This window comes from Lepidochelys kempii, chromosome 1 (genome assembly GCF_965140265.1).
Source record: "Lepidochelys kempii isolate rLepKem1 chromosome 1, rLepKem1.hap2, whole genome shotgun sequence".
Taxonomy (NCBI): Eukaryota; Metazoa; Chordata; order Testudines; family Cheloniidae; genus Lepidochelys; species Lepidochelys kempii.
This window is the reverse complement of record NC_133256.1, coordinates 238,727,478-238,744,044: the sequence shown is the minus strand read 5'-3', so window position 1 is coordinate 238,744,044 and position 16,567 is coordinate 238,727,478. Positions and strand designations below refer to the sequence as shown.

Sequence of the window (16,567 nt, the reverse complement as noted above, 5' to 3'; positions counted from 1 at the left end):
CCCTTACTTCTGCGCTGCTGCCTTCAGAGCTGGGTGGCTGGAGAGGGGTGGCTACTGGCTGAGGGCCCAGCTCTGCAGGCAGCAGCGCAGAATTAAGAGGGGCAATACCACACCGTGCCATCCTCTCTCCTGCGCTGCTGCTGGCAGCAGCTCTGCCTTCAGAGCTGGGCTCCCGGCCAGCAGCTGCTGCTCTCCAGCCGCCCAGCTCTGAAGGCAGCACCGCTGCCAGCAGCAGCACAGAAGTAAGGGTAGCAGCACCACAACCCCCTCCCCCACCACACACCCCTCCTTTTTGGATCAGGCCTCCTACAATTACACCACCAAGACATTTCAGATTTAAATAGCTGAAATCTGAAAATTTGTGATTTTTAAAATCCTATGATTGAAATTGACCAAAACGGGCAGTGAATTTGGTAGGGCCCTATTTATAGGGCATTTAATGGACTGAATCTTCCCCCCCCCTCCCCCTGCTTAGTTATGGCCTGTAGGTGCTGCTACACTACTACTACTGAGTCCCCAGAATCTGTGGCTGAAGACAGAATGAGTAGTATTTTCAGATAATACAGCTTCCCATACAATAATGATGCACTTTATGCACTGATAATACATTTTGTATCTATTGTTAGGGAACATGGGGCTGCTTAAACTTAAAGCAATAGCCACTGCTGAATGAGTTTCCTGCAGTTCCTGATGAGCTAGCTGTGTTTGTTTTAATTTTCTCACTTTGTAACCCTCTCCCAGTCTGATAGAGGAGAACAGCTGTTTTGAACTGTGAGCTGAATCTGAAACAGACACCAAGCAAGAGTAGATAAATGTGGAGGGGAAGGGGGAGAGGGAAAGAAAGAGACAAGGAAATGTTGTGGAAGCTAAACCTCAAGCATATTCCTTCCCCTTTACTGAGTTCCATTATCTAGTGCAGCTTGTGCTTTCCTACAAGTCTACAGTAGCCTCTACAACTGGTGAGGTGCTACCATTAACTTGTCTTAGTCAAGATTCATTGCTACTGAACTCAACCTGATGACTGAAGTTTGAATATTGCCCTAGGTCTCCTCACAGTATAGTATGAAGACAAAGTTGATGAGTGTGTGATTAGAATACAGGACTAGGAGGTAGGCTGCTTGGCTCTAACAGACTTTGTATGACCTTCACCAGGTGACTTTGTGCACTGCAATTTACTTATCTGTAAAAGGAGAAAAATAGGGATCTGTGTGAGAGGCTGTTTGTATTGTGTAAGATACTTTTGCAGGTGATGTTCTAGAAATGCAAAGTTATCATCCAATTGGAATTAATCCCATGTGAACAGAAAGCACTAGCCTGAGACACAAAACAAGCAATTTCCAAGCAGAATGATTATGTTGCAATAGCTAACCACTGCAACATGACCTCTGGAGATTCTAGGTCCTATACCCTTTATTGAAAAGGCTGAGAAAAGAGAAAGCTTTGGAACATGACATCACAGCTGTCATTAAAAGGCTGCTTCAGTTAGTTCATGGTCTACTATTCATACCCTAGTCTGTTTTCTAGGTGAAGTTTCTGAAAGCTGCAGACATATTGGGATGTCTATCAACCAGTAGCAGACAGTACTGGTTAGACCGGAGTAAGGGAACATTAGTTCAAAGATAGTAAGTGGATACAGGACCCATTACACAACCTAGAAGTTTGTGCACAAGATTAACCAGCATGTATACGGTAGTAATTTCACACAATATGCAAGTTAGTAGAGCCATACATGCTTTGAATTTATTTTAAGCCCCGTTTTATGAGACCTCATCATGCAGTGCTATGTCCAATTTGGAGATTTTCAAGCTAGCTATTTTTGATGTTGAGGCTGAAGGCATCTTCCCCCACCCCTCCCCCTGCTCTGGGGTTTGATACAGACATTAGAAGTTTTATCTAACTCTCAAAAGAAGTTTAGGGCCCTTAAGCCCCAGGGATAGAGATCTTTATTGGTCCCAACTAAACTAAAGAATTCTGGGATGCTATTTGGAGACACCATCTTCCTTAAGATCTTGATGAAAGATGTGAGTGAGGGAAGGATAGCTGGCTGTTAGAACAGTCTCAGACCTTTTATTAATAGCATCAGGTTGCCAAGGGTTGTTGCTGGTTGTCCAGCATGGGACATTTTTAATGAGATGTCCATTGACCTACAGATATTGGATTTTAAGCAGGCCACAGGACTTCCTGGAATGGATTCCAGTGTTATGTAGGAGATAGAAGGGACTACTGTGATATAGTCTAGGGTTAAGAATAGCTAAAAGTTAAGGCAATAAGAACAAGCTAGAAGACAGATTTGTTTATATGCAATATGTTTATTTTGCAAGAGACAAAGTTCTCTACTACAGCAATTTGAGGAAAAGTGACAAGGGAATGAGTCAGTTACCCAAAACAAGTGTAAAGGTAGTCACCAATACACTAGTGTGTGGTATGGTTAGTCATCTGACTAACAGATATGCATATTATATATATCCATGCTCTAGAAAGGCCATGATTTATGTCAATGACTTGTTCAGCCATCCACATGACACCTAGAGCTGAAGCTGTATTTAGTACCATTTCTCACTGCTTTAAGAAGGAAGTTGGAGATCTCTCTCACTGTGGCAAGAACAGTTTTCACCAGAAGTAACCTAGTTCTCAGCCACTACTTTAAGATTGTGGCGAGTATCCCAGGATGTAGATGGCGTTCCTAGAGGGTAGTATCCAATTTATGTATTTTTTACATTCATATTTCACCCTCATTTTAAAAGATACTTCTGGTGACAGCATTGCTATTTTGAAAGCAAATAAATCATTGTTTTTAATCTTAGCTCAGCCACAGGTAGCATGCAGCCCATGCAAGACATGAGATTGAGTTGTACCCCATGCTATCCAGGGGAGGAAGTGCCTCTCCAGAATTGTGGTGAAGAATGTTTGAACCTGGAGCTGCAAGCAGCTTCATTTCCTACAAGGAAGAAAAAACCCCACATCACACAATTCAATCTAATGTTGGAGGTGGCTGTGTAAAGGTATAAGCTTTCAGACCCTATTTGTTAATCACTATAAGTGTTAAGGAAAATTTGGTCCTTTACAAGTGAGCTGCAGTAAGTTTGACAGAGCAGTTATAGAAGCTATTTATTCTTCCCCACCCTCATTCTGATGGTTCCATGGCTTTTTCTGGTATTTTGCCAGACAGCATGAAAGGTCCCACAAGCCAGGACAGAGGAGTGTTGTGCACTATGTACTCTAGCAGTTCATCCATGTATCCCTGGGCTTTGGTGATCTGTTTGCGGCTCTGGGTCAGGATTCTGCTGGAGAGATCTTGGAAGGAGTGAACCGTGGAGAAGGAAGTTTGGAGCTCCTTTGTGCTGTGGTGAACCTGCTGCACCTTATCTTGGATGTTGGATGGGAAGCCTTGGATGCTTGACATTAGGGTTAGGCAGGTTGCCTGCAGCTGCTGGATAATGCTCTGAAACATTGTCAGAGCACGAGACTCCAGCTGCTGAAAGGAAACAAGTTGTTATTGAGGTAGAATAAGACTCCTGAGATAGGCAGAAATGCCACAGCCCAAAGCTGGATCCTGGCTAATTAGATACCTCAGGTTGTACCAACTCTGAGTCCTTACTCCCTCCTGTCTGCCTCTTGCTCCAGTCCAGCCACATTTGGTGGAGCTTCTCTTGGCCATCTTGAAGCTTCTGATCCACTCCTTGCTTCACATAGTCAATCTGGAGGAGCAAGGAGAAAAGGAGTCTTACCACAACATTTCTGTAGCACCTTTTATACACCACAAGTGTTTTAGAGCATCTATGAGACGCTGGGGCCCCCTCTGTGCCAGTGATGACTGGGCCATATTTCAGTACTTTTGTTGGCATATATGCCAACAAAAAACAAAACAGTGCTCCATAGCCAAGAGGAAATAATGTGCCCCCCCCCCCGGTCACTTGCTTGCAACACCTGCTTTCTTCAGAGATCTCCCTTTCAGGGACTCAGTTGGCCAGGTGTTGCTTAGCTTGTGAAGTTTGATGGAATCAAGGCATTATGGCAGTTGGAGTTATCTGCTTGCCTAGACCCCAAGTAAGAAACTAGCTTAAGCAGCAGCCAGTTCCAATGGAACATGGGTAGTCAGAGGGAACAGGAGAGCATAGACACCTTGTAGAGAAGACACTTTGGTCTCAGTCTGCTCAGCCCAAATCAGCTCCAGAATAGAATGCTGATGAGAAAGTTCCTACCAGATCAATGGTTTGGTGAAGCTGGGAGAGAGTCTCTTGGATGCTCTGCCTAGTATTTTTAATCTTGGCTAGAGAATGCTGGTAGGCACGGTGGCGGAGTTTGCTTGACAGGGAGCCTAAGCGCACAAAGTAACTTTGAGGCTGGAGAGGAGCCACTCCATCCTCCTTTATAGATGTTCCAAGTTCAGCTGAAGGAAATAAATGGGGTATGACCAAAAACATTTTAGCAGGATGGTAAAAGGGAGGAAGGCATAGACTATAGCTACTTTTAATATCTTGTTGAATTAATTATGTCAGGAAGTTGCTTGTGACACATCTAGCAATAGTAACCATAGCTATTCTTATTTGGATATTGCCTTTTCAGACATTTGATAGCTGCATTAGGGATTTGGCCACCTCTAACTCTTTCCCCTTAATCACTCCCCACCCCAAGAACCCAATACATCTCATTGTCTGGTTAGCTAAGCCTCAGGATACAAGTGACATTCTAACGATCTCCACCTACTTTCCAGTAGCCAGTGAACTGTGTAACTGGCTTTGATGGTACAGGAAAAGCAGATTTCTAAATGAAGAACCAGGTGGGTGAAAGCAAGACAGACTGAGCATAATATTTGGCTCCAACTTTGCATGTCATAAGGTAAAAGAACCAAGACCTCTAATGAAGGGAACCAGCATCTCATGATTCAGATGTGTTCTGACCTAGTTCCTCATCTGTTATGGGGAGATATTGATCTAACAGCTCTGCTGATTTCTCCAGCACTGCTTCCACACCACTCACAGCCATCTGGCCCATTCTTGATCCCATGACTGTGTTCACACTGTGGGTCATAACGGACTTGGTGGACTCCACACTTGCTTGCATAGCTTCTCTGGTCACATCTACCAAGCTGGAAAATTTGCTGGCAGCTTCTACTTCGGAAGACACCAGCTCCTTGGTGTCTGAAGCAACCTTCAGAGGTGACAGCAGAAGACATTTGGCGATTATTCTTCATGTATTGTTTATACAATTCTCTGCCTGAATTGTCTGCCCCCACACCATGCCCTTTCCTCAAATTCTACATGGTTCTTCTCCAGAGAAGAACCATTATACCATGATCTAGTTGAGCACCATTTACTAGGCTTTAGCTACCCTCCTATTTTTGCCTCATTCTAGACAGGCAATAAATCTGTTCCTGGGCAGCGCCTTTGTGACTCAGCCACTTTCCTGAGCCACAAGGTTCATGAGGCTGCCTCCAGAGCTCTGGACTGGTCTAGTTCTTACCCTAGATGGTTTATGTGACCACAACCTTCTCTAGAGAAGAGCAGCATAAGTTTACCTTATCCGCTGTAATTTGAAGGCTTGGCAGCTTCTCTTCCAGTGTGTCCAGTCCCTTAATAATAGATTCATTGGCTGTTGAAACTATAGAGAAAGGCAGTTTAGTCCTACAAGTCAAACTCAGTTTGATCAATTAAAGGGTAATGTCACTGCCGATGACAGATTCGGCCAGATCTTCTCCAGTCAGCAGCAAGCCTGCCAAGAGATTAAAATCTAGCCACACTGAATGGAGAACATGCTAGTTTAGCATTTCCCCTTTGAGTTGTATCATGCTACCCTAGGACCTGAACTTTTGCTATACAGTAGATCCATTGAGTAACTACAGTTTCAGGCCTGAATTTTTAAAAATGTCAAACAATTTTTGGTACCTCAGTTTGTACATCCCCCTGGACCATTGCTGATTTTTAATAAGTCCTAGAAGGCCAGAGCTCAAGAGGACTAGAAGAAAACTATTGTGCCAAAATTTGAGGGTAAACAGGATGACTGTGTAGACAGACTTTCCAGTTACCTATTGACTAGGTCAATTCTGGACAAAATAAAACTGCTGATGTGGGACTCTAAGAATGAAAGGGGAATATAACTAGTGTCAATTGACTTGGGTTTGTTGAAGCTAGATCTTGTCAAACTTTAAAAAGGTGAGACTACAAGGTTGGTGGATTTAAGAATATTACATCACTGTTAGGTTTGACTTCTGTAAGGCATTTGACTTGGTATCACCATGGCATAAGGTAGAATACAAGTCAACCTGACACATTAAGTGGATTAAATTGTTGCTAATGGATAGGTCTCAAAATGTAATTGTGAGCTGGGAATCATCTTTTAGAGGTGTTTCTAGTGGGGTTCCACAGTGACTGGATCTGGATCTCCTGGTAGTCTAGGGGGAATGAAACCTAAGTCATGTCTAGGAACAAAACATGAAAGCTATAATCAAATGGCAGACTATGCTAAGGAACAGTAATTAAAGAGCCTTGGTGGTTCAGAATAGTCATTTGACTTTGAGCTCGCAGTGCTATGGCAAAGTGCTAATGGCATCCTTGTATGCATTAACAGGAATATGCAGGAGGAGTTATTTACCCCTGTATTTGGGTCTGATGTGAGTGGTACTGAAGTACCAGTCTGGTGTCCACACTTCAAGAGTTGGAAAAAATTGGGGAGGGTTCAGGGAAGAGCCACAAGAATGACTGAAGGATTAGAAACATGCCTTGTAATGAGGGGCTCAAAGAGCTCTATTTAGCTTATCAAGAAGAATGTTGAGTTACCGTCTGTAAACACCTACATGGTGAAAGATGTTTAGAGGGCTCTTCAGACAGCTATCCTGATCGAGTGACTGGAGGCTGAAGCTAGGCAAATTCAGATTAGAAATAGATTTACTATCCTTGTCAAATGTTAACTACTGGAGCAGTGTACCTAGGATTATGATGGAGATTCCATCCCTGGGAATGTCAAGATTGGATGTTTTCCCTAAGACATATACTTTAATTCAGCCTTAGCTATTGGTCTTTATTTCAGGGAAGTCCTGAATTATTTTTTGTGGCCTGTTATGCAGGTGGTCAGACTAGAGGACCACAGCAGTCCTTTTAGCAACCAAACCTGTCCCCAACCCTGCATGAACCTTGATATTTAGAGAGACCTGACTCTCAGGTGTTCAGCACTTTGGAATAGCAAGCCCCCTAAAAATTTAGGGATGAGCACCCAGGAGTCACTTCAATTCCCCATTTCTAAAAGGGCCATTAGAATTTAACAGGTTTGGCACGCAAAGATGATTACCCACATAAAGTAATCAATCTATGGATTGAGTCAGTCAAGTTGTTTGTGCACCATCAGAGACAGAAGACTGAGTCTTCCAGTCACTGAAGTTATTTGGCAATGACTTCTCTGCCTGTGAGAAACTGACCAAGTCTCAAGATATACAGGAACCTTAAAATGAAAAGGTAAGTACTCAGCAAGGCAGGGGCTCTAGACTGTCTTGGGATGTAGTTATATCAAGGAGTAAGGAAATCAAGAATAAGTGCAAGATATAGGCCTTCAAAAAGAAGCCTGAGACTGTGAGCCATTGCACTTCATGTCTGTACTTGGGATGGAGACACTTATGTTCATTGCTAAAACGACCTGCAAGCCCCGCTTACTCACTCTGTGGTTCAAATGAAGTCAGAATTGGCTGTGCTCTGCTGGCTGCAGCCTCACTAATGGTCTTCATGCCTTTCTCTGCTACATCACACAAGGACTTTAGGTAGGGGTGGCTCTCCTTGGTGGAGGTGTAGGCAGTTGCAGCCATGTCATAGGCAGAGCTGACCAAGGGCAGACTGGCCACCCTCCTCAAGAGATTCTGCAGGCAAGAAAGGGAGAGAGATTTGTGAAGAGCCACTGAGAAGTGGCTAGTGAGAGCATCATACTGGAAAGCCTACAGAGGAAGGAGAGTCAGTTAGCACCTTGCAGGTATTTCATAGTCATGGACCTTTCCTCCCACACTAATTCAAAGGCTCAAATTCTCAGCAGTCTGAAGGGTTACAGTGTCAAAATGGTCCTCTAATTACTATGGGATGCTGTATTAAACTAGCTGAAAGATCCAAGTGTGTCTTACTCCCATCGTCTTTGAGAGGAGACCTTCTATCATTGCAACTGAAGAGCTATTCATTATCTGGAAGGTTTACTCAGGATTTTCAGATCAGGTCCCAGAATAGCTTTCAGCTATGTCAAGCTTGGCATGTTTTAAGAAAGTTTCAGTAGTGCTGAAGCCAATCACACAGTCTTTCATAGAATGGGAAATAGTCTCCATGAATATTCAGCTCTGTAGTCACTAAACAGACTATGATGGGATTGCTAGAACATAAGACTGACCATTTGTTTGACCCAGTATACTGGGCTAGGTTGGCCATGCTGTCTTCCAGTCATGGCCAATGCCAGATGCTCCAGGAGGGAATCAAGTGATCCACCCCCTGTTCACTCCCAGTTTCTGGCAGTCAGGCTAGAGACACCCAGAGCATGAGGTCGCATCCCCTGGCCACATTGGCCAATAGCCAGAAATGGACCTCTCCCCCATGAACTTATCTAACTTTTTCAATCCTATTATACCTATGGCCTTCACAACATCCCAGGGCAATGAGTTCCACAGGTTTACTGTGTTGTATGAAGTAATTCCTGTTTTTTTTTTAAAAGCCTGCTGCCTATTTGTTTCATTGGGTGTCCCCTAGTTCTTGAGTCATGTTTACTCCTTCATAACACTTCCCTATTCACTTTCTCTATGCCATTTGTGATTTTATAGACCTCCCCTTAGTCATCTCTTTTCCAAGATGAGCTGCACCAGTCTTTGTACTCTCTCCTCATATGGAAGCGGTTCCATATCCCTAATATTTTTGGTGCCCTTCTCTGTACCTTTTCCAATTCTAATAATTCTCTTTTGATATGGGGCAACCAGAACTGTGTGTGGTAGTCAAGGTCTGGCTGTACTATAGACTTATATACGGGCATAATGATATTTTTCGGTCTTATCTATTCATTTCCTAATGATTCCTAGCATAGTTTGCTTTTTAAACTGCTGCAGCAAATTGGGCAGATGTTTTCAGAGAACTATCCACAATTACTTCAATAAGTTTCTTTTGTGAAAACAGCTAATTTAGATCCCATCACTTTGGAAAACAGTCCCAACCACCCAATGTCCATTAACTTGGATTTACCAACATTGAATTTCATCTGCCTTTTTGCCTACTCACCCACTTCGCTGAGATCCCTTAACTCTTTTCAGTCAGCTTTGGACTTCACGTGGGGGAAGTGGCAAATAGTGATTTCTGAATATGTTGAACAGCACTACAGATTCTTGGGGACCCTGCTGTTTACTGCTCTCTATTGGTAGAAATAAATGGTCCATTTTCACCTTTGTTTCCTAGTTCTTAAGGAGTTACTGATCCATAAGAGGACCTTCCTTCTTACCCCATGACAGCTTACTTTGCAGAAGAGCCTTTGGCGAGGGACCCTGTCATTAGCTTTTTTTAAAGTCCAAATACACTATATCATCCCTGTCCACATGTCTGTTGATCCCTCCCCAACCCCCCAAAAAGAATTCCAATAGATTGGAGAGTCATGATGTCCCTTTACAAAAGCCGTGTTGACTCTTCCCACCCCACCCCCCAAATTATGTTGTCTATGTATCTGATCATTCTGTTCTTTACTATATAGTTTCAAACTATTCGCTTGGTACTGAAATTAGGCTTACTCATCTGTAAATGCCAGGTTTGCCTCTGGAGCCCTTTTTAAAAGTGGTATCACACATTAGCTATCTTTTAGTCATCTGGTACTGGAACAGATCTAAGTGATAGGTTAAGTGTCATTTAGTAGTTCTGACGAAACTCAAATATGAAATTGCAGAACTCTTGGGTGAATACCATCTGGTCCTAGCAATTTATTATTAAATAAATCAATTTGTTCCTAAACCTCCTTTATCCACACCTCAATCTGGGACAGTTCATTGGGATTTGTCACTTAAAGACTTGCTTAGGTGTGGAAACCTCCCTCACATCCTGTGATGTCAAGATGATGCAATTCATTTAGCTTCTCTGCATTGGACTTATCTTCCTCAAGTGTCTCTCTAGCACCTCAATTGCCTAGTGACCCCACTGATTGTTAAGCAGACTGTTTCTGATGTACTTAATTTTTTTGCTGTTAGAGATTTTGGCTAGTTGCTCTTCAAAATTTTTTTATTGGAATGCCTAATTACACTTTTATGCTTGACTTGCCAGAGTTTATGCTCCTTTCTATTTTCCTCACTAGGATTTAACTTCCAATTTTTAGAAAGGAAGTCTTTTTGCCACTAACCATTTTTTATTTTGTGGTTTCACCATCATGGCCCCTTTTTTGGTCCTCTTACTATTTAATTTGAGCCTCTATTATTGTGTTTTTTAAAATAAATTTCAATGCAACTTGGCAGAACTCACTCGTGACTGTTCTTTTTAGTTTCCATTTAACTAGTTCCCTTTTCTTAAGTTTAAAGCCTACTGTGGTGGGCCTCTCCAGGGTTTTTCCCCCCTCATCACAGGGATGTGAAACTTAGTAATAGCAGCCATAATATAACTAAGTGGTTCACCTATATTCACCTCTTAGTACTAAATCAAGATGGTCTCTCCCCTTGTGGGTTCCAGCCTTGCATCTTGGGGCAGCTCTCATTTATACCATCTAAAAACTCTCCCTGCATCTCACCCTGAGATGGCATGTACCCAGTCAATATGGGGATAGCTGAAATCCCCACTGAGTTTTCTATTTTTGTAGTCTCTCTAGGTTCCCTGAGCATTTCACAAACCACCATCTTGGTCAGTAGCATGTTCCGATTGCTATGTTCTCATTATTCAAAGAATGGAATTTTTATCCTTTGAGATTCTCTAGGACAGTTTGATTCATTTAATTTGATTCTATGCTTTGTCACATATACCATTCCCCCCAGCCCAACCTATCATTCCTATACATTTTGCACCATGGTATTGCCATGCCTCATTGAGGATCATCATTCTACCAACTCGTGGTGATGCAAATTATATTTATAGCCTCATTTAATACTTGGCACTTAAGTTCACCCCTTAGTATTTATACTTTTAGCATTTGTATAAAAGTGCTTATAAAATTTGTCAGTTTTTAGCAGTCAGCCTTTATGTGATGTAATTGAATGGGACTCTTTCACTTGACTGTTTCTCTTCATTTCCTACCTGTACTTTATCAGCTTCCAGCCTCAACAGGCAGAATCCCCATTAATAGATCCTCTTGTAGGGGATGTCTCGGTCCAAATGGTGTACTCCTCTGCACTTGTTGGCTGCCCCCCTCCCCACCTTAGTTTAAGAACACCTCTACAACCTTTCATTTAGTAGGCTCTCTTTTAGACAGTGATGGGAGAGATTCAGTATATCACCCTCTTAATACATGTACCTACCTGTTGCTCCTGGGTCTCTAAGGAAGAATCATGTATTTGCTTCTCAGAAGACATAGTGGAGTCAGATACAGCTAAAAGGCAAGAGAGGTGGAGCAGTTACAGGTCAAGAGCACAGACTCATTTGATTAACATTGCAGTTTAACAGCAGTCACATAAGTCATAGCTGAAGAACTACAAATATCCAGTTTTACCAATTTTTACCTCTTCAATATAATTTACAGGCTATTTCTCACATATGATGTAGGATTAAGAGAATCTCTGAGCAGTCACATTTGAGAGGAGTTTGGTCCTACAAGAAGTTAGTCTTGTTCTTACATATCAGGCAGGAAAGAAGAAAACAAAACAAAACCCAACTAAAGTTACCAGCTGCAGATCACAATAAAAGAGCCCCAACTTGATGCCTCCTTTCTCTCCCCCCTCAGGAGAGGAGGGAAAAAAAACAACCCAGAAACACAAACCCCATCACTCAAATTTTAAAAAGTAGCATTTTACAGAAATTACTATATATTTGAAACTAATAAATGCATAAAGAAAACAAAGTGTTATTTATCATCATATCTACAGTAATTATTTACCTAGCCTTATCAGCTGTACTTGATATTCCCATAAATACTCACTTCAACCTGCTCACCTTTTATGTACCTGTGGTGATGTCATTGGGGAGGAAGGTGGTCAGGAGCTGAAGACTGACAGTTCAGCAAACCCATGAGAAAGAAGTACTCTCTGCTGTGACCAATGAGGATAGAATGTATGTGGGACCACATGCAGAGGTTCTTGGGAAAGTGAATAATTGTACACATATGATTGCAATTGACCCTTTTAGTTAATTTCTTGGTAGCACTGTCCCTTCAAGATGAACTCTCCTGTGAGCAGGCTGGTCCAGATCTAAAGAGGTATTTAGGCACTTAATGCCCATTGCTTTCAATCAAAGATAGGAGTTTAAATAACTTTGAGGAGCTGGGCCTTATTGCTCTGTGCAAGTGTTTCTTATTAATGTAGAACAGGCAGTGAGGCAGCAAATCTGCATGGACTCACTTTGGGTAGTTTAAAAGCTACAAGTATATTATTGTGGATTTTTTTTAACCTTATTTGTTATAGAGTAATATTATAAGTAGTATAAATAAGAATCAGAACCCTGGGTCCTGAGTAACTTTCCCTTCCCATCATCTTACTGCCTAATGAGCAACAGGGTTGGGAGAATCTTTGCCTATAACTCATCCTAAAATATAGCTTGCTACCAGAAACCATCTCATGGTATAACTTGTCGTTTTTTATTAGTTATTTCATAATTGGGTATGACAGCTCAGGGCAGGAGAGACATGGACAGAACGAAAGAGCTAGAGGTTCTTTGGTTTGTTCTTCGTCCATGTAGCAACTTCTCTTCTCTTCATTCTCCACCCTTCATTATTATTATTTGTATTATCGCAGTGCTTGGGAACCTGTCAGGGATCAAAACCTCACTGCGCTAGGTGCTGTACAAGCACAGAAGAAAAAGACAATCCCTGCCCCAAGGGGCTAACAATCTAAGTAAGAGACAACCAATGGATGTGGACAGATGGGGGAGTACAAGAAAACAATATTATGATATTTGTCAGCATGATCAGCTGTGGTCTTAGCACAGCTAAACATTGTTACGTTTTTCGTAGGCCCACACCTTTTGAAATTCAGCTAACCCGGGGCAAATCTCCCAGCTACAGGAAGAGGTCCCTGATGTACACTGATCTGTCCATGTTGCCTCCACGGGAATGGGGACACTTTCCTGCAAATGGTGCTCCTTGTATGATAATATCCTTATAGAAGGCCCCTTGGTCACTGTGTATCAATACCCAGATCTTGTTACCTAAGTCTGTTTCCTTGTGACAGATCCTTCTCCTGAGCTCACCTGCTTCTAAAGCATCCTCATCCTGCATTCCTCTCAAGAGGGCAACTCACCCAAATGCAATCGCCCAGGCAGCTCATTATGGATTGACACTATTTACGTACAGATCTTATGATCATGCCTGAGTTAAAAGTTCAGCAGATGGTCTCTAAGGAATCCAGTAGATATGTTGGGAGTGTAGTAATATCAGGGAGATGTTATGCTGACACAAAGTTTGGCAAAATTGTGCTCAGGTGGTTCTCTGTTATCAGGCAGCAGAATGCCCCTTTATGAAAGGCCTCATTTGAGCTCCAACCTTAAGACTCCCCCCACCCACCCTGGTGGAAATGGAAGTATAACTATGGGCCACTGTGTGTCACTCTAGGCCAGCACAGACCCCCCTCAGATGGTAGTCACTCAAGGGTTCAGAAGGAACACAAATATGAAATTGCAATCATGGGATAAGAGGGAAGGTCCTCTCATGGATCAGTACCTGGTTAAGAATTAGAAAACAAAGGGTAGAAATAAATGGTCAGTTTTCACAATGGAGAGCGGTAAATAGGAGGGTTCCCCCAAGAATCTGTACTGGGACCAATGCTGTTCAACATATTCACAAATGATCTGGAGAAAGGGATAAAACAGTGAGGTGGCAAATTTGCAGAAGATACAAAATTACTCAAGATAGTGAAAAAGCAGACTGTGGTGTTACAAAGGGATCACACAAAAGGGGGCGACTGGGCAACAAAATGGTGGATGAAATTCAAAATTGATAAATACAAAGTAATGCACATTGGAAAAAGTAATTTCAACTATACACACAAAATGGAGTCTAAATTAGCCGTTACGACTCAAGAAAGATTTTGGAGTCATCATGGATGATTGTCTGAAAACATCTGCTCAATGTGCAGTGGCACTAAAAAAAAAAAAAAAAAAAAAAGCTACCAGGAGAGGAATCATTGGGAAAGGGATAGATAAAATTTACTGGGAAAAAGTACAGAGAAGGGCAGTAAAAATGATTAGGGATTTGGAACAGATTCCACATGAGGAGAGATTAGGAAGACTGGGACTGTTCAATTTAGAAAAAGAGATGACTAAGGAGAGATATGATAGAGGTCTATAAAGTCATGAATGGTGTATAGAAAGTGTTATTTATTCCTTCACATAACACAACACCAAGGGTCACCCGATGAAACTAATAGGCAGCTGCTTTAAAAAGAAACAAGTTTCACACAGTTCAATCAGACTGGGGAAATTGTGAAGGCCATAGGTATAACTGGGTTAAAAAAAAAAATTTAGGTAAGTTCATGGAAGATAGGTCCATCCATGGCTCTTAGCCAAAATGGTCAGGGATGCAACCCTATGCTCTGGGTTGTCCTTAAGCCTCTGACTGCCAGAAGCTGGGTCTTGTTGGATCATATTAAAGAAGTTCTGTATTAAAATCACAAATGAGTTTGATTCCTCATAGTTTAAATTCCAGGGTATTACTAATTAAGAGGTCTCTTGGTTTTTGGTACTGTGTCTCTCCCTCTCTGTGTGAAACTTGCAAGCTGCTAATTGTGTTAGTACATTCTAAGACAGAGTCTGTTCTCAAAGCAATTCTTTGTAACAATCACCACCCTTTTGTTGTATTCATCTTGCTTCGTTAACAATTGTGATTATTAAAATAGAGATAGGGGATGTATGCGGATGGATGCTTGGTGTGAATAATAACTGAATGATCAGAGAGGTGCCAGCCTAAGAATCCAGTGTCCATAGGCTGAAGAAGGCGTCAAGTGGAAATAACCAGAGGACCCCCGGAGGGCAGACTGGAATCCACTCAACAGCCTCAAGAATGGGAGAACCAAGGAACAAGATAACATCTGGCAGCACAGAGCTGTCAGGAATGTGACATCTCCGGATTGATTCAGCAACAGCATGATGAAGCAATTCCCATAGACTGACATAGGAAGAAATTCCTATAAAAATGGACTCTAGAAAGTGAGAACTTTGGGGTCTGATTCTGCAAACCAACTTCCAGGAGCATCAGATGTGCATCTGATGAGGCCCTGCTCCCTCCTCATGTCCAGGCCACCTGGCTTGGCATGATCAACTCTAAGGCTGATAACTATGATAACAAGAAAAGGAGGACTTGTGGCACCTTAGAGACTAACCAATTTATTTGAGCATGAGCTTTCGTGAGCTACAGCTCACTTCATTGGATGCATACCGTGGAAACTGCAGCAGATATTATAAGCTCATGCTCAAATAAATTGGTTAGTCTCTAAGGTGCCACAAGTACTCCTTTTCTTTTTGCAAATACAGACTAACACAGCTGTTACTCTGAAACCTATGATAACAACCTTGCAGAACCTGTATGTGTATATGAATGAATGTGTGAATAAATATGAGATTGAATGGAATGTTATAGCTATAACTAACTGCTTACTATGATTCTTTCTGTATTCACAATAAATGTGGTATTTTGCCTTTTCCCCTTTAAAAAGATCCTGCTGGTTTTTATTTTATTGGTGTAACAGTCTGGACAACAGGGGATGGATCACTTGAAATGTCCCTGTTCTGTTTATTCCCTCTGAAGCATCCAGCAGTGGCCACTGTTAGACAGGATACTGGGCTAGATGGACCATTGGTCTGACCCCCTATGGCAATTCTTCTCTTTTAGAAACCCAAATTATTTTTGACAGAAAATTGCCAGACCATTTTTGACCAACCCCAGTGGCAAGTGCTGTAATTATACCACATACTAAACTCTTGTATTGACACTAGCCCCTTCGGTCATTACTAACGTGTGCTAAAAATACCTTAGTTGTGAGGTTTGTAAGATGTGGCCTGAAGTATAAATGCAGCTGATGAATTTCAAAGTTTAGGAAAATGCATATTATTGAAGTGGTGGCTTTATAGTTGTTGCAAATTTTTATCTGATTGGCTGATTCTTAATGTAGGTTTTTTTGCGTACCATCTTTTAGTGTGGTTATTTAAGAAAGGCTGAAGACTGCTTTTTGTAGCTCACTAAGCCTTTGGCGTAACCTTTGTACTGGCCATCCTAATGAGGAATGTTACTACTATAAATTTAGACAATCAAATGGAAGTCTGCCTAGGTTGAAGTTCCTCTGCAGGAATGCCCCTTGAACTAATCAAAAATACACTATACCGTGAATAAGATTGACCTATTGCATTGTTACTCCATTTGTTGCCAATTTTACTAGAAAAAGCAAGTAGCTACATTTTTCAAAAGTCCCCCATTTAAACAGATTACAACTGTGTTTGAGCATCAAGAGGCATAA

At 41.9% G+C, this 16,567-nt stretch overlaps 1 protein-coding gene across 1 annotated transcript; it reads right to left on the bottom strand.

Moving 5' to 3' along the window:
• Window positions 1-3,124: 3,124 nt before the first annotated feature.
• On the bottom strand, window positions 3,125-11,482 carry LOC140901176 (perilipin-3-like). Its single transcript, XM_073319545.1, has 7 exons — window positions 11,429-11,482; window positions 7,648-7,843; window positions 5,519-5,601; window positions 4,902-5,151; window positions 4,203-4,390; window positions 3,570-3,698; window positions 3,125-3,475 (listed from the first exon to the last, which is right to left on the bottom strand). The coding sequence occupies exons 1-7, from the start codon at window positions 11,480-11,482 to the stop codon at window positions 3,125-3,127; spliced, it is 1,251 nt and encodes a 416-aa protein (XP_073175646.1).
• Between the last annotated feature and the right edge of the window lie 5,085 nt (window positions 11,483-16,567).

Excerpts from the sequence above, each read along its gene's own strand:
- LOC140901176 (XM_073319545.1), bottom strand. The coding sequence starts at position 11,482 with ATGTCTTCTGAGAAGCAAATACATGATTCTTCCTTAGAGACCCAGGAG. Across the intron at positions 5,152-5,518 it reads TTCAAATTACAGCGGATAAG|GTTGCTTCAGACACCAAGGA; the intron begins GTAAACTTATGC and ends TCACCTCTGAAG. Across the intron at positions 4,391-4,901 it reads CATAACAGATGAGGAACTAG|CTGAACTTGGAACATCTATA; the intron begins GTCAGAACACAT and ends TATTTCCTTCAG.